The sequence below is a fragment of the Terrapene carolina genome, unplaced genomic scaffold (assembly GCF_002925995.2).
Source record: "Terrapene carolina triunguis isolate 2854851 unplaced genomic scaffold, T_m_triunguis-2.0 Scaffold68, whole genome shotgun sequence".
Classification (NCBI taxonomy): Eukaryota; Metazoa; Chordata; order Testudines; family Emydidae; genus Terrapene; species Terrapene triunguis.
In genome coordinates, this window is record NW_020664419.1 from 67,187,589 (window position 1) to 67,209,111 (window position 21,523).

Sequence of the window (21,523 nt, forward strand, 5' to 3'; positions counted from 1 at the left end):
ATCATTTCTAAAGCTCTTCGTCTCTTCCATAGTTCTACCTTGTTTAGGAGCATACGCTGACATAACACACGCAAGCCTACTCTCTTTCTTCAACATTCTGCCATCCATTGTTCTCCTTTATACCCTTATGAAAACCTCAGCAATCTCCGGGCTCACAATCAGAGCTCCTTTTTGGTATATTGTATTCGTTTTAAGAAGAACAGGAGTACTTGTGGCACAGCTATTGACACCATACACAATTTCTATATTTTATCTGTTTTAAACTTAATACATTTTTATATTTAAGTTTACTCTTCTTGAATTGTTGAGCTAGTCATGGTGTCCCAAAGCCTTCACATTTTAAAAAAGAGGTTATTTTTAAGTATTATATTAAGAAGTATACATTAATATCCATAGGAATGCAATTTCCATTCAGTAAGCTGGAACAGAAACACACTTTCCACCCTTCAACATCTTGGACATAGAACACATGTTTCTAAAGTTTATAGAGAAATACATTCCTTTTCTGTTTTACCTTTCCTTGTCAAGCATTAACATCTAAAATTTTTACCATTTTATTTAGGTTCCGAACGTTATTTGTAGCTGGTGAACGCTGTGATGTGGAGACATTAGAATGGTCCAAAAAAGTCTTCAAGGTCCCAGTGTTGGATCACTGGTGGCAAACTGGTGAGCACTTTGCAATATTGTTTGAAATTCTCCCTCTCCCTCCCCCTCACCAAGCTTTACAGACTTGATTCCTGTTTTCTGCAAAGCAATCACTACAGGTGGATCCTTCCATCCACATGACTTTCTATTTATGTTTGCATGGGGTCCTATTTCTTTAAAGATCCACTTATGCTTTTCTGGATGGGGGCGGAAAGCAGTACATATTTATTTTAAACACACTGTTTGCTAATGTGGAAAACACAATATAGTGTTTTCTGATACCTGTGTTTAAAAGATTTAACATCATTATTATCATCACTATATTTTCCATCTGTAACTATATTATACATGTACATGTGTTATCCTCTCACACAAAACTTGATCTATTAGAGAAGATTTTAGATTTATTTTATACACTTCCAGTCTATTTTATGTATGAAAAAATATGGCACACTATAGGCTCCTTAGTTTTTGGTCATATTCTATTTGGACCTGATCCAGCACCCATTCAATGACTACCATTGACTTCAGTGGGAGCTGGATCGAGCCCGTAGATCACAATGGGAGAATCAAAAGCACCAGTGTATGTGTAACTGTGTGTCACAAATTCTGGTGACAGTTAGACAGCTTGGTTCTGGCCGTTTGACTGAACAGCTATTTACCATAACTCTGAATGACGTGTGTGTGTCTCTATGTAATATATATATATAAAATTATCAGAATGGGCTTCATGTGTTACATAAACTAAGCACGTTAGAAAAGCCTTATGCTTGTTTTTTTTTTGGATCTCTTTGTGCCAAGAATATTCCTTTCAGTTTCTGTGCATCACTGTTTGAATATAGAATTTCACAAATCTTTGTGTGAGGCAGAAAGCTTTCTGCCTGCTCCATGATGGGTGGCACATGGAATGGGCATGAGGCAGAAAAATGTGGTTTAAGGATACAATTGCCTGGAATAGAGAAGTTTCTTTAGTTCTGATCTGATCTGATTTGATTTACCATATACAATAAAACCAGTCTAGTGGGCTTAAAGTGCAGCTTATTGGTATAAACATTTCAGCACTTGTGTGAGATATTCGAAAGATAATGGTGTTGCCTGTTACTTAATCCTTGTGCCTATTAGTTGATAAAAATAAAAGAGGTTCTCTCTCCATGCTGTAACAATTTTTTTTTTCTTCCTGTGCAACTTTAGTAATACTGAAGGATAGATTCATAAATAAAACAATCCATTTTCATTTCTGATAGGTTTGAATAAAACTTGTGCCGTTCTATGCAGCTAGTGCACCTAGGCTTAAAGAAAAGGCTCCCTGATGTCTGAGAACAAACATATGTCATTCTTAGCAGGAGACTGTGTTTCATATTAGTTTTTTTTTAATGTAGCGAAATCTTATGATGATTCTATATCAGTCTGTTGTCACTTTGAAGAACATCTTATTAAGTGGATTTCCATTGTTGTGAAAGATTACTGATTCCTATACTAAATAAGTCTTCAGTGCATTAAATCATACCCTGTGGAGATCCATTCAATTACATTTGAAAATTTTGAGCTTTGGAGCAAGACAGTTCATGCCAGATAATGCTGGATGACTGCTGTAATTTAAGCAGGTGTTAGACAGTTCGTTTGGTCCTATGAATCAGAGTACATTTTATAAAAGTATTACAGAGGTAAAGAATTTAATAGTTATGAATTATTGACAATCTGGCATAGAGAGAGAGGAAATCTCTCAGACAGGCAGGTCCCTAGCCATTTAGGGCTTCGTAGGTCGATACCAACGCCTTACTCTCTACCTGCAAACCAACATGCAGCCAACGCAGATCAGAGCAAAGTCACAGATTCCAAGGCCAGAAGGAACCATTGTGATCATTTAGTCTGACTTCCTGTATGACACAGGCCAGGGAACTTCCCCAAAATAATTCTGAGTGCATATCTTTTAGAAAAATACATCCAATCTTGACTTTAAAATTCAGTGATGGAGAATCTACCATAACCCTTAGTAAATTCATCAAATGATTAATTACACTCACTATTAAAAAGGTAAGGCTTTTATTTCCAGTCTGAATTTGTCTAGCTTTAGCTTCCAGTCATTGGATTGTAATTGTACCTTTCTAATGAAGAGCCCATTATCAAATATTTGTCCCCCATGTAGGTACTTATAGACTGTAATCAAGTTACCTCTCAACCTTCTCTTTGTTAAACTAAATAGATTGAGCTCTTCTGTTACTATAAATTGTGTGTTTCTAATCCTTTAATCTTTGTTGTGGCTCTTCTCTGAACCCTCTCAAATTTATCAACATCCTTCTTGAATTGTGGGCACCAAACTGAACACTGTATTCCAGCATCAGTCGCACCAGTGCAAAATATAGAGGTAAAATAACTTCTCTACTCCTACTCAAGATTCCCCTGTTTACACACGCCAGGATCATGTTAGTTCTTTTGGCCACAACATCACTCTAGGAGCTCATATTCAACTAATTATCCACCAAGATTCTCACATTTTTTTCAGAGTCACTACTTCCCAGGATAGAATCCCCAATCCTTTAAGTATGGTATGCTCACAGTTGCCACATTCTGCACTAACTTCAGTTTTCTAGATGATTTAAGGTGAAGTTCCATGTACAGCACATTGCTGTAGTGTAATATTAAAGTGACAATGTGATACCATAATAGCAAGGCCGCATCTGAAAGAAATAGTTATGCCTTCCGGACCAGATGCAGATGAAAAAATGTTGTCCTGATTACCGCTGCTGTGCGATCATCTAACAGCACTTGGGGTTACATCAGTACCCATAGACTGCAAACTTGAGTAATAAATGATAGAGAAACACACCCTCATTTGTATGGCCAGATATAATTCTTGACATATGTTTGGGTTGTTTCCCCAGTCTTACCAATTTCACGTCCTTCTTGCCTAGGCTGAGCTTCAGCCAGTTATCCATGGCGCAGCATCTATCAAATGCTAGGTAAGGCATTTGAAAGCATGGTTGTCAGTGGCACATTAAAATACCATAGTACATATCTCCTTAATCGGTCTGTATACACATGGAGTAGAAAGAAAGAAGATGAAGCCCTGGGGGACCACTCTTTGACAGAAAAGCATTTGCCAGCGATGACCATCTGGAACCTCTTTAGGAGATAAGAATGAAGTCTGTGAACCCTAATGGAAGAAAATGGGGCAAGTCAACAGTGCTTCATGGCCAATGGTATTTATGAGAGCCGATAGATCTGACAGTATCAATATGTATCTCAGGGGTAGCTGTGTTAGTCTGTATCCACAAAAACAACGAGGAATCCGGTGGCACCTTAAAGACTAACAGATTTATTTGGGCATAAGCTTTCATTAAGGTGCCACCGGACTCCTCAGTATCACTATGGATACTTGATCTTTATCAGCAGATCATCTAGCAAGGCACCCAGAATACTCCACAGTCTGTACCCAGATTGATAGGGGTCAGGAAGATTTTGTACGTCAAAATGCTCTGAGAATTGTTTTGCCACAGTACCCTTAACGAAAAATGGAAAATTGCGATCCTGGGAAAAATCTGGCTATTATCACAAGCACCAAGTGATGGCCTCACAACAACTTCCTTTACAGAAATCAGCAACCTCTCCTACGTAGGTCATTGGCAGTCTCCACCAGCTGGGGATGCTGTTCTTCCCTGCTTGCCTTGCTCAGAAAAGAAGCACTTGGTTGCAAAGCACAGATTGTAGCACAAAATATTCCTAACGTCTCTAGTATCTCAGGGAGCATCATTGGCCTAAACTTAGCCAGAAAAGGCTTAATCACTCTGCATCTGCTGAAGTGGATATTTCAGGCCAATCAATTTTCTCTTCAAAGTAACATGCAATTTCCTCGCAATGGGAGGTACTCGCTTCAGTTGGAATAACCAAAGCTGTCCATTACTTGAAACAACTCTGCTGATCAGGAGTAAGCCAATGCTAAAAAAATAAACTCCTGTTTGCCTCATGCACAACAACTGCAAAAAGGCTCTAAAATTGTTATAGTGCTATTGGTCAGATCCAGCCCACTTCTGTCATTTGGTACTTTAGACATCTTTTCCTCTCACTTTATTTGTCACAGATCACCTGTAAACCATGATGACATATTAGAATGGAGCTAGGGAAGATGATATCTAGGGGCTGGGTCATTTAATCAATAATACATTTTTTGTTTTCTTTTAATTGCTTTTATAGAAAGTCTTATGACAAAATATATACACATTTTATAAAAACAAACATTAAATATATAATTTGCATATCTTAGAAGATATGATTGTATATGTTTGGAGTAGGGGAGGTTTGAGAGACCTGCCTATGGATGGGAGTAGTGCATTTGAACATTGTGTTCATCTATGTATAGAGAAGGGATAATTTTGTTTTGGTTTTATGCATATATTAGTGCAGGTGCTTGGTTTTTGCATATTTATAGAAAAATAATACTTTGCATTTAAATAGCACTTTTCATCTTCAAAGTGGTTGTTCAAACATGAGCTAATTAATTCTAATAACACCCCTATGAGATAGGTAAAGTGTTATCCCACTTTCACAGATGTGGAAGTTGAGGAAGAGAGATGACTTGCCCCAAGCCACACAGCAAGTCATTACAGATTCAGGGTTAGAGCTCAGAAGTTCCTGTGCTCAAAGAAAAAGTTTCCTGTCATGCTTACATATGTTTTGTTCTGTGTGTGTGAGTGAGTGATGGGTAATAGAAAAATACATTTGGGTCCCAGCATTATGTGTGTATTGGTGTTTTAAGGGAATATAATTTGCCTCTGGCAGGTTTTTCTAGTTAAGCATTCTAAATAAATATCATGTAAGGTACTTTGACAAAAATATCTTTGAAGTATCCTAAATCTTTTAAAATTCAGGAACTATAATTGGTATGTCCAGTTTTCCAAGGAGGTGCCCATTTTCCTTAGCATGGATACATGAGGAAATACTGAGAATGGATTACTTCCATTAGAGCTGGAACCTGGATTTTAGTAGAGGAATATAATTGTCACTCCAAGACCTCTTCATTGCTGTAATTGAAGAGGTGATGGTTGTGAAAGTTTGCATTAGAGAGCCTCCTCTGCATTGAGCTGTTAGTTATTCAGTGCCAGTAAAACAAAGATATGAAGTGAAATTGTCCAATCATTTTTTCTGTCTTCAAAAAAAGGTAAACAAATAAGATTTCCTTCTATTTCCATTAAGTGTAAGAAGTAAGGCTCATTTGTCTTGTAGATACAAGACAAGGAGATATCTGAGATCTGACTGAGGAGATATATGAGCCATTAGCAATTATCTTGAAAAGTCATGGAAGAGGAGAGACATTCCAGAAGACTGGAAAAGGGCAAATAGAGTGCCCATCTATAAAAAGGGAAATAAGGACAATTACAGACCAGTCAGCTTAACTTCTGTATCTGGAAAGATAATGGAGCAAATAATTAAGTAATCAATTTGCAAACATCTAGAAGATAATAAGGTGATAAATAAGTCAGCATGGATTTGTCAAGAACAAATCATGTCAAACCAACCTGATAGCTTTCTTTGACAGGGTAACAAGCCTTGTGGATAGGGGGGAAGCGGTAGATGTGATATATCTTGACTTTAAGGCTTTTGATACTGTCTCTCATGACCTTCTCATAAACAAACTAGGGAAATACAACCTAGATGGAGCTATTATAAGGTGGGTGCATAACTGGTTGGAAAATCGTTCCCAGAGAGTAGGTATCAGTGGTTCACAGTCATTCTGGAAGGGCATAACGAGTGGGATCCTGCAGGAATTGATTCTGGGTCCGATTCTGTTCAATATCTTCATCAATGATTTAGATAATGGCATAGAGAGTACACTCATAAAGTTTGCGGACAACACCAAGCTGGGAGGGGTTGCATGTGCTTTGGAGGATAGTATTAAAATTCAAAATAATCTGGACAAACTGGAGAAATGGTCTGAAGTAAATAGGATAAAATTCAATATGGACAAATGCAAAGTATTCTACTTAGGAAGGAACAATCAGTTGCACACATACAAAATGGGAAATGACCGACTAGGAAGGAGTACTGCGGAAAGGGATCTGGGAATCATAGTGGATCACATGCTAAATATGAGTCAACGGTGTAACGCTGTTGCAAAAAAATTAAACATCATTCTGGGATATATTAGTAGGTGTATTGTAAGCAAGACATGAGAAGTAATTCTTCCACTCTACTCCGCGCTGATTAGTCCGCAACAGTATTCTTGCTGCCAAGTTAAAGAAGTATGGGCTGGATGAATGGACTGTAAGGTGGATAGAAAGCTGGCTAGATCGTCGGGCTCAACGGGTAGTGATCAATGGCTCCATGTCCAGTTGGCAGCCAGTTTCAAGCGGAGTGCCCCAAGGGTCGGTCCTGGGGCCGGTTTTGTTTAATATCTGTATTAATGATCTGGAGGATGGTGTGGACTGCACTCTCAGCAAGTTTGCCGATGACAGTAAACTAGGAGGCGTGATAGATACATTAGAGGGTAGGGATCGGATACAGAGGGACCTAGACAAATTAGAGGATTGGGCCAAAAGAAACCTGATGAGGTTCAACAAGGACAAGTGCAGAGTCCTGCACTTAGGACGGAAGAATCCCATGCACAGCTACAGACTAGGGACCGAATGGCTAGGTAGCAGTTCTGCAGAAAAGGACCTAGGGGTCACAGTGGACGAGAAGCTGGATATGAGTCAGCAGTGTGCTCTTGTTGCCAAGAAGGCTAACGGCATTTTGGGCTGTATAAGTAGGGGGATTGCCAGCAGATGGAGGGACATGATCGTTCCCCTTTATTTGACATTGGTGAGGCCTCATCTGGAGTACTGTGTCCAGTTTTGGGCCCCACACTGGAAAAATTGGAAAGAGTCCAGCGGAGGGCAACAAAAATGATTAGGGGTCTGGAGCGCATGACTTATGAGGAGAGGCTGAGGGAACTGGGATTGTTTAGTCTCCAGAAGAGAAGAATGAGTGGGGATTTGATAGCAGCCTTCAACTACCTGAAGGGGGGTTCCAAAGAGGATGGAACTTGGCTGTTCTCAATGGTGGCAGATGACAGAACAAGGAGCAATGGTCTCAAGTTGCAGTGGGGGAGGTCTAGGTTGGATATTAGGAAACACTATTTCACTAGGAGGGTGGTGAAGCACTGGAATGCATTACCTAGGGAGGTGGTGGAGTCTCCTTCCTTGGAGGTTTTTAAGGCCTGGCTTGACAAAGCCCTGGCTGGGATGATTTAGTTGGGAATTGGTCCTGCTTTGAGCAGGGGGTTGGACTAGATGACCTCCTGAGGTCCCTTCCAACCCTGATATTCTATGATTCTATTGTGTCCAGTTCTGGACGCCACATTTCAGGAAAGATGTGGACAAATTGGAGAAAGTCCAGAGAAGAGAAAAAAAAATGATTAAAAGTCTAGAAAAATGACCTATGAGGAAAGATTGAAAAAAATTGGGTTTGTTTAGTCTGGAGAAGGGAAGACTAAGAAGGGACATAACAACAGTTTTCAAGTACATAAATGGTTGTTGCAAGAAGGAGGGAGAAAAATTGTTGTTCTTAACCTCTGAGGATAGGGCAAGAAGCAATGGGCTTAAATTGCAGCAAGGGCGGTTTAGGTTGGACGTTAGGAAAAATTTCCCTACTGTCAGAGTGGTTAAACACTGGAATAAATGGCCTAGGGAGGTTGTGGAATCTCCATTATTGGGGATTTTTAAGAGTAGGTTGGACAAACACCTGTCAGGGATGGCTACATAATACTTAGTCCTGCCTTGAGTGCTGGGGACTGCACTAGATGACCTCTCGAGGTCCCTTCCAGTTCTATGATTCTATGATACAGTCTCTTAAAGAAATCTCTCCAACTACAGATGTGATGTCTGCTCAGAGGGGTCTGCAACTTATTCACACATACACCTCTACCCCGATATAACGTGGTCCTCGGGAGCCAAAAAATCTCACCGCCTTATAGGTGAGATTGCGTTATATCGGGTACGGTCTGGTACGGCATACCGGCAAGAGCCAGTACGCCACGCTGGATTGGACTGGCTTCCCTGGCAGTGATTTAAAGGGCTCGGTGCTCCAGCCGCTGAGGGGAGCCCCCGGCCCTTTAAATCGCCACCGGAGCTCCGGCAGCGAGGCTCAGGCAGGGATTTAAAGGGCCCGGGGCTCCCCACAGCGACCGGAGCCTCTGGCCGTTTAAATCACCACCCGAGCCCGGTTGCCGGAGCTCCAGGGTTCCGGCAGCTGGGCTCGGGTGGCGCTTTAAAGGGCCTGGGGCTCCCCGCTGCTTTACCGTGTTATATCCGAGTTTGTGTTATATCAGGTCGCGTTCTATCGGGGTAGAGGTGTACTTTGAAAGAGAATTGTACAAATCTGCTTTTGTGGAAATAAGCTGCCATAAATGGAGTATGTAAGAGCAGTTTGAGCATTAGGTATCAAGATAGATATCGTGGTGTTTGGCACAGTATGGCTGCTCAAAAGGTGGTTGTTGTTTGTATAACATAATAAGGGCCTTGAGTACTCTGTAGCACGAGACCAAATTCCCTGTCAGCAACCCGATAAATTCCATGGCAAAATTTAATTTACTCTGTCATCATGAAATATCCTTCATTCCCGTCCCTGTCTTCTCTCAAACACAGAGAACGATTATTATAATTACTGCTGTTATTTATTATTTGTATTGAGGTAGTACCTAGGATCCCTAGTCGTAGACCAGGACCCCATTGTCCTAAGCCCCGTATAAATATATAACAAAGAGACAGTCCCAAAATTGCTTAGCAATCTCAGAGCTGTGGTTCACAGTTGACAATACTCATTGATACAAATATTGTTACTGACTGTTTTTGACCATGATAATTTGAGAGGATGGGTTTTTATTATGTTCTCCATTATGGCTGTCAATTAATTGCACGCGATTAACTCAAAAAATTAATCACGATTAAAAAAATTAATCGCAATTAATCACAGTTTGCACTGTTAAACAATAAACCAATTCAATTTTATTAAATATTTTTGGATGTTTTTCTACATTTTCAAATATATTGATTTTGATTACAACACAGAATACGAGGTGTACAATGCTCACTTTATATTAATATTTTTGATTACAAATATTTGCACTGTAAAAATGATAAAAGAAATTGTATTTTTCAGTTCACCTCATACAAGTACTGTAGTGCAATCTCTTTATCGTGAAAGTGCAACTTACAAATGTAGATTTTTTTGTTGTTGTTACATAACTGCACTCCAAAACAATGTAAAACTTTAGAGCCTACAAGTCCACTCAGTCCTACTTATTGTTCAGCCAATCACAAAGACAAACAAGTTTGTTTATATTTACGGCAGATAATGCTGCCCACTTCTTATTTACAATGTCACCAGAAAGTGAGAACAGGTGTTCGCATGGCACTTTTGTAGCTGACATTGCAAGGAATTTACGTGCCACATATGCTAAACATTCGTATGCCCCTTCATGCTTCGGCCACCATTCCAGAGGACATGCTTCCATGCTGATGACGCTTGTTTAAAAAAAAGTCTTAATTAAATTTATGGCTGATCTCCTTGGGAGAGAATTGTATATCCCCGCTCTGTTTTACCCGCATTCTTCCATATATTTCATGTTATAGCAGTCTTGGATGATGACCCAGTATATGTTGTTCGTTTTAAGAACACTTTCACTGCAGATTTGACAAAACACAAAGAAGGTACCAATGTGAGATTTCTAAAGCACTCGACCCAAGGTTTAAGAATCTGAAGTGCTTTCCAAAATCTGAGAGGGACGAGGTGTGGAGCATGCTTTCAGAAGTCTTAAAAGAGTTACACTCCGATGCGGTGGCATCTGACTCAGTTGATGAAAATGAACATGTCAGTCCACACTGGTTTGGATCGTTATCGAGTAGAATCCGTCATCAGCATGGACACATGTCCCCTAGAATGGTGGTTGAAACATGAAGGGACAAATGAATCTTTAGCGCATCTGCCATGTAAATATCTTGAGACGGCTACAACAGTGCCAAGCAAAAGCCTGTTCTCACTTTCAGGTGACATTGTAAACAAGAAGCGGGCAGCATTATCTCCTGCAAATGTAAACAAACTTGTTTGAGTGATTGGCTGAACAATAAGTAGGACTGAGTGGACTTGTAGGCTCTAATGTTTTAGATTGTTTTGTTTTTGAATGCAGTTATTTTTTTGTACACACTAGTAGAAAAAGGGTTAAAAGCAGCCATAGCGAGGCTGCGCCAGAGGCAGCCAATTGGAAAGGGTCTGAGAGGAGCAGCCAATCATGGCCTGGCAGGCTCATATAAGAAGGGCTGCAGGGCAGAGCAGAGGGAGCCACTCCCTGGAGCTTGAGGAGGGAGGTAGACTGGCTGCCTTGCAGGCTGAGTTCAGCAAGCACTCTGGACATAGCAGTGCTATAGGCTGGTGCTGCAGGCTGAAGCCCTGAGGCTAGGGCAAAGAAGGTGCTGGGGCTGCGGGGAAGTGGCTCAGGGAGATCCACAGAGGAGTCGGAGGGGATGCAGTAAGTGGCTGCTATCTACAGGGTCCCTGGGCCAGGACCCAGAGTAGTGGGTGGGCCCGGGTCCCTCTCCCCTGCTCCTCACCACTGGCGAGGAGGCTAAAGAGTAGACTGCACTTGCCACTGAAGGAAGTGGCTGGACAATGGACTGCAGTCTACCCAGAAGGGGGGAACACGGAGTATGGCCCAGCCAGAGGGTAGTGTCATGAAGAGGACACCACGGTCCTGGGAGTGACATGGATCCAGGAACAGAGGTGAGTCACGCCCTGTCACATGTACATAATCCTACATGTGAGTTCAACTTTCATGATAAAGAGATTGCACTACAGTACTTGTATTAGTTGAATTGAAAAATAGTATTTCTTTTTATTTTTACAGTGCAAATATTTGTAATAAAAATAAGTATAAAGTGAGCACTGTACATTTTGTATTCTGTGTTGTAATTGAAATCAATATATTTGAAAATGTAGAAAACATCCAAAAATATTTAAATAAATGGTATTATATTATTGTTTTACAGTGCGATTAATCACAATTAATTTTTTTAATCACTTGACAGCCCTATTTTCCATACATACTCCATAGGCTTCAACTCCCATAATGCCCATGTGACCTGTCTCAGATTCTTCTTCTCCCCACATGTGTCAGGGATGATGGCGTTAGATTCCAGTTCTCTCTTTCCAACCCCTGCTACCTTGCTCTATGGAACAGTGCAGGGAGTATGCATTGTAATCCAATTAATTCCCCCATGTGGGGAACCTTACAGAGCAAGAGGCAGCTGCTAGCAGGTCCCATCAGGACAGGTTGACAAAAGAATATTGGGTTTCTAATTGCAGTAAAATGGTGAATTTCATAGAATCTTCAGAAAATGCCAAATTATGACGTGAGATGAGTGAGGCAAGACACATGTCTCAGAGCTATTGTTTCAGTTTACAGTCTGTTCATACTTTTGAGGCCTTCTCTGCAGCAAAAAAGGCTAGAAACATTTTTCTTTTTAAATTGGAAGCCGAGATTCTGCAGCAAAACTCTGGAAGAAAGGGGTGAATTCTGCAGAAAATACCATAGCGGTGAAACGCTTGGGTCACTGAACTTCGTGTTTTGCAAAATCTGGACTTGTCTCAGACTTTCATATTGGAGATAGGACAGGTAAGTGGCTATCTTACTTAAGAAGTTATTTTTGAAAGGGTTAATAGTCTGAGCTCATCCACTTAGAAGTACACAACATTATCTGTGGCCTCTTACTTTAAGCAGTTTTTCATAGGGACCATAGTCATTGCCATGACCATATCTAACTAATAGTTGGCTGGCTGGGTATCCCATCCTCTACTGTGGCCTATCAAGATATTTCAGAGAAAGGAACATTGTAACTTTTTAAATTTTTGTTCTTTTTCCTATCTATTTATGCAAACATTGTGTCATGAGTGAGGAGCTCTTCCTGATTCCATCTGGTGATCAGTTTTTCCCCTGAGGTCTAAGTATTGATAGCCTTAGTAATTTTGAATGTATGGTAATTAGTGTAACTGCCAGGTGACAGACTATTGATTTATATAATGGTGAGGGGTGAAAACATTATCTACTATCTATCACCTTATTAATGCAGTCTTAGCATATTCTTCACATTTTGACTAGTGATGTGTCTTACTTAAACTGGCCACTAGGACTGATCTTTCTGCTGCCTGTAGTCATTCGGAGTCACCATTGTCTACATTCCTCCTCTAATCTTGTATCCTCATGGGATTTCTGAGGCTCTTCTCCGGATGCAGAAGATTCTAATCCAGACACTTAGCTGGCATCTGCTTCATTAATGTACTCAGATTTGAGGATTATTTTCCTGCAGAAAAGTTTTAATTCATTTCCACATTCTCCACTGGGCACTCAAGAATGTTTGCTTTAATTATGTTTATTCTTTAAAATGATCATCTTAGTTGGAATAAAATTGTTACAGGTACCTAAGTTTGCTGTGAGCAGCTGTTCAGTGCTACTCACTCTGATCCATCTCATCATCCTGCTGGATGTGGCTTCTATATTCTCCTCCAAAGATGTTTTATCCCACATGAATTACTTCAAATGTTCATTTGACAGACGATCAATCCTCCTCTGCATCATGGGAAGTGCTCTAGGCAGCAGAGATGGTGCAGGTTCGATGACTGAGGGAAGGAAAGCTGTGTCTTGAAAAAGCTTCTAATCCCTTTGGTTTTATTTTTAGAAATGATAAAGGTTTGCCTATGGGTTCAGGGAGCCGGTACTGGGATCTGCTCCAGTAAATTAAAGCACAAACAGCTTGTGCTCTCTAAATTGCACAGGTTTACTGGTTTCCTCACAGTGGTCACCTCTGCTTCTTTATAATTCTGTATTCTAATTTATGGTATCCAATCTGATTTTCTATATAAGTTTAGCATATTTTAAGCTTTTTTGTTTCCATCTGATTTTAGTTTCTCTGTGCTGCTTAATCTAAGTCATTTCCGACTGTTATTCCACATGCAGTTAAGGGACCTGCAGTAATAAGAATAAAGCATTATAAATGCCCACCCCTTTTCAAATTTCCTTTATGCAGTTTTGATGGTTGGAAACAAAGGAATTGTAAAATGATCTTCAGTTATGGAGCTCATCTCTGAGCTATTTTTAGGATGCACTAGATAGGAGAATGTAGGGGCGGGAGGGGGGCGTTTGTGTAAGAAACAGTGAGTTAAGTGTAATGCAGTCTCAGCTGTGAGAGTGAAAGCGGCTGTGACAGCGCCCCCAGTTTGTATATTTATGTGAAAATGTTACAGGTTGCTGATGTCATTCTTGTTGCTTGGCAACTGTTTTTTCCCTCTAGTTCGTAGAACAGAGTCCTCATTAGTGTCAAGGAGACAATTTTACTGATGATTTGAGAACAGGAAGCCCAGAGTTAAGCTCCATGAATCTAGTTTATGGGAAGAATAATCCTTTGCAAGATTTAAGGCAGCCTTGATGAAGATTTTCTTGAAGAGAGAGAGAGAGGGAGAGAAACAATTTATAAAATGTTAATCCCTGCTGCAGAGAAATTTACCTAAATTACACAGTAATAATCTAATCATCCTCTTCCATCGTTACAGTATAACTCTGCATAAAATATATAACACTTTCTCAAAATGATTAAACAGTAAATGGTTAGCACTGAGATGTGTAATTACTTTTTATAACATCCATTTGTGTCTATTAAGTATTTCATCATGTATCAGTTATAGTATTACAACAGGAAGAGAATAAAAAAATGGGTTTCAATTAAAGCATGAAAATACATTTTATAATCATATGCATTGCATTATTTTATGCATCTTTAAATCTTTAGTCCTATTATCTGAAATCTTCAAAGTAAGACCGAAAGCACTGCCTGCTCCTTCTGTCTGAATATCTCAACAAACACTCTGCTCTTGCAAATTCCACTCGCAAATTCCATCTATAAACTTCAGCTGCACTGTGACTGACTTGGAGCACTACAAGATCACTGGACTTTTATTTCAACCCTTGTCATAGGCAACTAAATTCCAGTTAAGCTAATGAGTGTTTCCCAATAAGCTCAGTTAATTGCAGCCACACTTCCAAAGTTTGCAAGTTTTGGGTGTTCTTTGAAACCCCAGAGGCGGGCAGGTGTGTGTGTGTGTGTGTGTACATTGTGCACAATACAGTATATAAATATACAGTACAAGCTGTGTTATCCGGCACTTTATCAATCAGAAAGCTCTATTAACTGGCATTTCTGATAGCTCCTAATACAAATCTTCAATCTAGTAACTAGGACTAGTATAATGCCCAGGAGGTTATGCAACTGTACATTCTGCACTCTACTTTTAGGCAAAGGAGGCAAAAGACAAGTAAACAAGCTGGTATCCGGGATTTATTCAAAAAAGCAGGTTCCTGGGTATGTCATTGGGCTGAATCTGTAATGACCCTATCTCCTACACCTTCTTCTACATCTACAATGAAATTGATGTTGATAATGATGACCCTGAGGCACTGCAAGATCCTAAAGTGCCTTCTGAATTATCAAAAAAAGATTAAATGATGTTCAGTATAGTTTTAGTGTTACGTGTATTTTTAGTGATCTGGGTGTACACCATGCGCTGCCCATAGTGATATGTAGTGTCATAAGATAACCTACTGTATAGAAAACTTTACCTGTATACACCTAAGTGCTTCAAGAAACCAACCACTCTGCAGTGCAGTGCTACTACTGGATTGGTGAGTACTTGTTTAGTATTTTATACTTTATTCATTTGATTGTATTCTAATTCTTTGAAAATTGGTATTCCATTGGTAAGTATAACTCTTAGTTAACCGGAATTTTTGATTACCCTGCACCCCCAATTCCGTCAACATGCCAGAAAGCTTTTACTGCATAATGTTTACACACTGGATTGAGAGAGTTCGGCAAAGATCTTGGGAATTATATATTTTTATTATTGAATTGAATATCATAACAACTATATTACCATGAGAGTGTGGTTTTCACAAATGAAACACATGTTCATGAAAGCAGGTGTGCGGTGACTACTGATGCCTGGAGGCTATAGGAAGAAAAAGGAGTTGTTGAGTTCTCGTGTGACTACATTTAAAAAAGAAACACAAATTCTCTGAATGAACTTGAGTTTTTGTAATTTTATAAAGAAACAAGCACTGTTTCTCCAGACAAAATCATCTTTTAAATATTTTAACAGGTCTTGTGACTTCCTCTGGATTTTGTATATTTGCAAGAAATGACAGAAGTAGTGTTATCAGGGTTACCTGTACCCAGTTGTTACAGAAACGCTGGTTGTGGCTCCAGAGTCCAAGATCAAGTTTATTTTTATTATGGTAGTACCAGGAAGCCATAGTCAAACGCAAACCCCTTTTGTACTACGTGTTGCAAAAGCACATAATAAGGTCTTGTTTGCCTACAGTATTTGTACTGAGTTAAGTATATTGGTTTAAAAGCTATTATAGTTAAATTGGTGCATCTCCCAGTGTGGGTTCAGTTATACCAATTTATAAGTGCTGTATTGGTGTAGCTTATTTACCAAACTAAGCAATGCTGCTATAAATACTCTCATATTTGAATAATTGCATCCCCACTAGGGGGTATACCGAGTTTAACTACTGGTTTAGAAACAGATACAGTTACATCAGTGTATAGATGAGTTCAGAAAGACAGCTTGTGTCTCAGGGAGTTTGCAATCTGAGGTTCTGATTCAGAAAAGCATCTCTGTTCAGGAAAGCACTTAAGCATGTGCTTAAGTCCCATTGACTTCAGTAAGATTTAAACACAGGGCTTAAAGTTAAGTGCTTTCCTTAATGGGACTAAATAGACTAGATGAACAAAAATTGGGAAAGAGGAAGTAATAGTATCCTCATCTTAACTAAGACTTGAAGATCACACTGGGAAACTGTGACAGAAAGTCCCAATTTAGCACCTTAACTTCAAGGTCATCCTTACTCTTACAAAGGAAACAGTGGCAGCCACCTGTATGGGTTATGTCGTATCACAATCCCTTTGCCCCATCTGTCTGATTTTAAGTATTTTTTTAGGATGTAAGCTCTTACTCTGTGACTGTACAGCAACTAGCACAAGGGGGAGGTGGATCTGATTCTTACTGAGACCTCTGCGTGCTACCATGATACAAATTAATAATGATACTACAAAGAGCTTTGAGTAGGAGTGGACAATGAACAGCAAATGTGGCCATAGCCAGGAGGACTGTTACATGCAGATTTTGTGCAAGGGACTGGATTGTACTGTGAGAGTTTATGTGTATCAAGGAATCTCTTTGGTACTGAAGACTTTCCAATTTCTCTGTCTTTAACTCCTCCATCGTTTGTTGTTTCTGCTCTTTTTTGTTTTGTATCTTTCCTCTTTTCCATTCTGCGTTATACATCACCTTTCCTCTGCCTCTTTTCTTTGTTTTATGGGTTAAATTTCTATGTTTCAGTTTCTGAATGGAGATAATCAGGATAACCTTTGCAAATAAATTGGGTGCCTTTTAAGGTGTCACATACAGTTCATCCCAATGAAGCCAGGTCAAATTCCAATTTCAGTTTTGTGTGGAAAAAAACTTGGAATGATCAAAACTTCTGTTCATGAGCCTAATGCTGTGCTTCTCTAAAGGTTTTTCACTTTTCTTGTAGACTCAAGGTAGGATAAAAAAACGTGGAGCCCTGGTATATGACCTTAGCATAGCGATCTGGTGTCATGTCAACCTAAGATACTTAAATGCCATGTGGCCACATTCTGCACTAGCTGAGGCTTCTTAGGGTTCTTTAAAGGTAGCCTTACGGCAGGTATATTGCAATAGTCTGGACTGAGGTGACCAAGTTATCCTATTTCTTTGCTAGCTTATTGAGAATCAGCTCCTTGAAGTGCACCCGGAAATAGATGGGAAGTCAGGGTGGAGCACTAGAGTTGTATGCTCCTCTTAGCCTAACCCACTTAAAAGTCAGTCATCCACATTGTACATAGCTGAAACTTCCTGGCACCTTTCCAAAATCATCCTAAGTAGAGTACGTTGCCATAATCCAGCCTGAAGATGACAACATTTCTGTTCTGTTTCTCTAACAAGTAGATCCATTTTGAGTAATGGGCAGCATGGTGAATGCAGACTGTCTCCACTTGGCAAGAGTCAAGTAATTCTCACTATCAAAAGTTTTACAAGTTTGTCTTCAGAGAAAATCACTTAGTGTATGGCAGTCTCTCTTTCACTGACTACAGGATACCAGAGCAGGAAGGGGAAAAGGGCTGTCTTTTCTGGTTGGGTTTCAGTCTCACTGCTGGATATTCTGTATATGTTGGGAAAACTTTGTCCTACCATTATGATATTTCTTTTTAAAGAAATTTTAAAAAGATCATGACAAACTAATGAAGGAGTCTCCATCAGAAAGTTGATTTAAAATCAAATGAAACAATCAACTTGAGTATTACCTTAAATGTAGTATTTATGATGACCCTTGCTATAAGGGCAGAATCCTGCTGCTTACCCTTTCTGACTTTGTAGTGGATGTAATCCTATTTTTAGCAGGCTATTGGCACCTAGCACCATGTTGGCACATTGCATATCTAACAAATAAGAGGACATAGGTGGAAAAAAAAGAATATAACTATCAGCTTTCAAAATCCTTTGATCTGTGTATACCAAATCTCATAAGTAGTCTGGAATTAAACATAAAATTGCCTCTGACACAATTATCACAGTTCAAAGAAACATAAATAGAAAATAAATTCAGAGGTAAGAATGAAAGTGTGTCTTTACCTCACCTCATCAAATAGTGTCTAATGAGTAAATTGTGTTTAATTCCAGACTAGCTTTCTGACAGATTTGGTGCCGGGCAGGCAAAAGATCTTTCCAGGTGTTATCTTCCTCCAAATTCTAACATCCTGTTCAGTATGCTAGGATGGAGTTTAGCCTTTCAGAAAATTGAATCTTTGCCAGTAAATTTTACTTCATTTGCTGACGCACTGAACAGTGTGAAGAGGGGCAGAGGATGGGATGAAGAACTTCTCCCAGTGGTAGGCACCAAAGTGTAAATAACTTTTCCTAAGTGTAATTGTTCACTAGCTGTTTTCCTGGTAGTAAAGTGGCTAGTCACAGGTTAGTAGATGACCTATATGAATGTATGTCTTTGTTACTGTTTCCCTAATCTTCCCTCCCCTTTGACAAGTGAAATGCCTGCAAGATGCATGGAAACAATTTGAAAACACAATAATAGAGGCTCAAAGTACATGTATAGCCCAAATTAAAAAAAAAAAAAAAAAAAAAAGAGGTGCAAAAAACACCCACTGTGGATAAACAGCAGAGTAAAAGAGGTGGTTAGAGGGGAGAAAGGCATCCTTTTAAAATTGGAAGCCAAATTCTACAGAGGAAAATGAAAAGGAACATAAATTCTGGCAAGTGTAAAAGCATAATTAGGAAAGTCAAAAAAGAATTTGAAGAGTAACCAACAAAACATACAAACAGCAATTTTTTTTAAAAAGTGCATCAGATGCAGGAAGCCTGCCAAAAAATCAGTGGGGCCACAGGGCAATCAAGGTGCTAAAGGAGCACTGAAGGAAGACAAAACTGTTGTGGAGAAGGTAAGGCCATGTCTACACTAGCGAACTAACAGCGGCACGGCTGTACCAATGCAGCTGCGCTGCTGTAAGATCGCTCGTGTAGCCTCTCTATGCCGATGTGAGAGAGCTCTCCTGTTCGCATAACAAAACCACCTCCGCGAGCAGCGGTAGCTGTGTTGGCAGGAGAAGGTCTCCCACTGACATAGCGCTGTCCACCCCGGTGCTTCTGTTGGTGTAACTTATGTTGCTCGGGGGTGTTTTTTCACACTCCTGTGCGACATAAGTTATACCGACAAAAGTGATAGTGTAGACAAGCCCTACGTGAATACTTTGCATCGGTCGTCACTGCAGAGGATATGAGGGAGATTCCCACATCTGAACCATTCTTTTAGGTGGCAGGTCTGAGGAACTGTCCAAGATTGAAGTGTCAATAGAGGAGGTTAACATAAGAATGGCCATACTGGGTCAGACTAAAGGTCCAATCTAGCCTAGTATCCTGTCTTCCGACAGTGGCCAATGCCAGATGCCCCAAAGGGAATGAACAGAACAGGTAATCATCAAGCGATCCATCACCTGTCACCCATTCCCAGTTTCTGGCAAACAGAGGCTAGGGACACCATCCCTGTCCATCCTGGCTAATAGCCTTTGATGGACCTATCCTCCATGAACTTATCTAGTTCTTTTTTGAACCCTGTTATAGTCTTCGCCTTCACAACATCCTCTGGCAAGGAGTTCCACAGGTTGACTGTGCGTGTTGTGAAAAAAATTGGTTTTGGAACAAATTGATAAATTAAACAGTAATAAGTCCTAGTATTCACCCAAGAATACTGAAGAATAAGTATTCACCCAAGAATTCTGAAGAAACTCAAATATGAAATTACAGAACTACAAACCGTGGTATGTAACCTGTCACTTAAATCAGCCTGTGTAGTAGATGACTAATAGCTAATGAGAATAGCTGATGTAACACTGATGTTTTTTTAAAAAAGGCTCCAGAGGTGATCCTGGCAATTATATAGGCCAGTAAGCCTAATTTTAGTACAAGGCAAATTGGTTGAAACTATAGTAAAGAACAGAATTATCAGACACATGAACACGATACGTTGGGGAAGAGTCAGCACAGTTTTGTAAAGGGAAATCATGCCTCCCCAATGTATTAGAATTCTTTGAGAATGTTAGCAAGTATGTGGATGAGAGTGATCCATTGGAATAGTGTACTTGGACTTTCAGAAAGCCTTTGACAAGATCCCTCACCAAAAACTCATAAGCAAAGTAGGTAATCATGGGATAAAAGGGAAAGTCCTCTCATGGATCAATAACTGGTTAAAAGATAGGAAACAAAGTGTAGGAATAAAGCATCAGTTTTCACAGTGGAAAGTGGTAAATAGTGAGGTCCCCCAAGGATCTGTATTGGAACCTGTGCCATTCACTGTATTCATCAGTTCTCTGGAAAAAGGGGTAAACTGTGAGGTGGCAAAATTTGCAAATGATACAAAAGTACTCAAGATAGATAAGTCCAAAGCTGACTGTGAGAAGTGACAAAGAGATCTCACAAAATTGTGTGAGCAGGCAACAAAATGATAGGTGAAATTCAATGTTGATAAATACAAAGTTATGCATATTGGAAAAAATAATCTCAATTACACATACAAAATGATGGGGTCTAAATCAGCTGTTACCACTCAAGAAAGAGATCTTGGAGTCCCTGTGGATAGTTCTCTGAAAACATCTCCTCAATATGTAGCGGCAGTCAAAAATGCTAATATTGTGAGGTACCATTAGGAAAGGATAGATAATAAGACTGGAAATATCACTATATAAATGCATGTTACACCCACACCTTGAATACTGTGTGCAGATCTGGTTGCCCCATCTCAAAAAAGATATGTTAGAACTGGAAAAGGTACAGAGAGGATAACAAAAATGATGAGGGGTATGAATCAGCTTCCACATGAGGAGAGATTAAAAAGACTGGGACTATTCATCTTAGGAAAGATATAATTAAGGGGGGATGTGATAGGGGTGTATAATCAGGAATGATATAGAGACAGTGAATACAGACGTGTTATTTATCCCTTAACATAACACAAGAACCAGGTGTGACCCAATTAATTTAATAGCCAGCAGGTTTAAAACAAACACAAAGAAAGTGCTTTACACAATGCACAGGCAATCTGTGGAACTAGTTGCAAGGGGATGTTGTGAAGGCCAAAAGTATAACTGGGTTCAAAAAAGAACTAGATAGGTTCGTGGAGGTTAGGTCCATCAATGGCTATTAGCCAAGATAGGGAAAACAGCCTCATGCTTTCTCTTTAAACCTCTGACTTCTAGAACCTGGGACT

At 39.7% G+C, this 21,523-nt stretch overlaps 1 protein-coding gene across 3 annotated transcripts in view; it reads left to right on the plus strand.

The window, feature by feature from the left end:
* Window positions 1-21,523, plus strand: part of ACSS3 (acyl-CoA synthetase short chain family member 3) — a 117,029-nt gene that overhangs the window by 59,338 nt on the left and 36,168 nt on the right. For all 3 annotated transcript variants that reach the window (XM_024196683.2, XM_024196684.3, XM_029910815.1), the window contains one exon: window positions 563-666. In XM_024196683.2, the coding sequence (XP_024052451.1) occupies window positions 563-666 (104 nt within the window). The remainder of the gene's footprint in view (window positions 1-562; window positions 667-21,523) is intronic.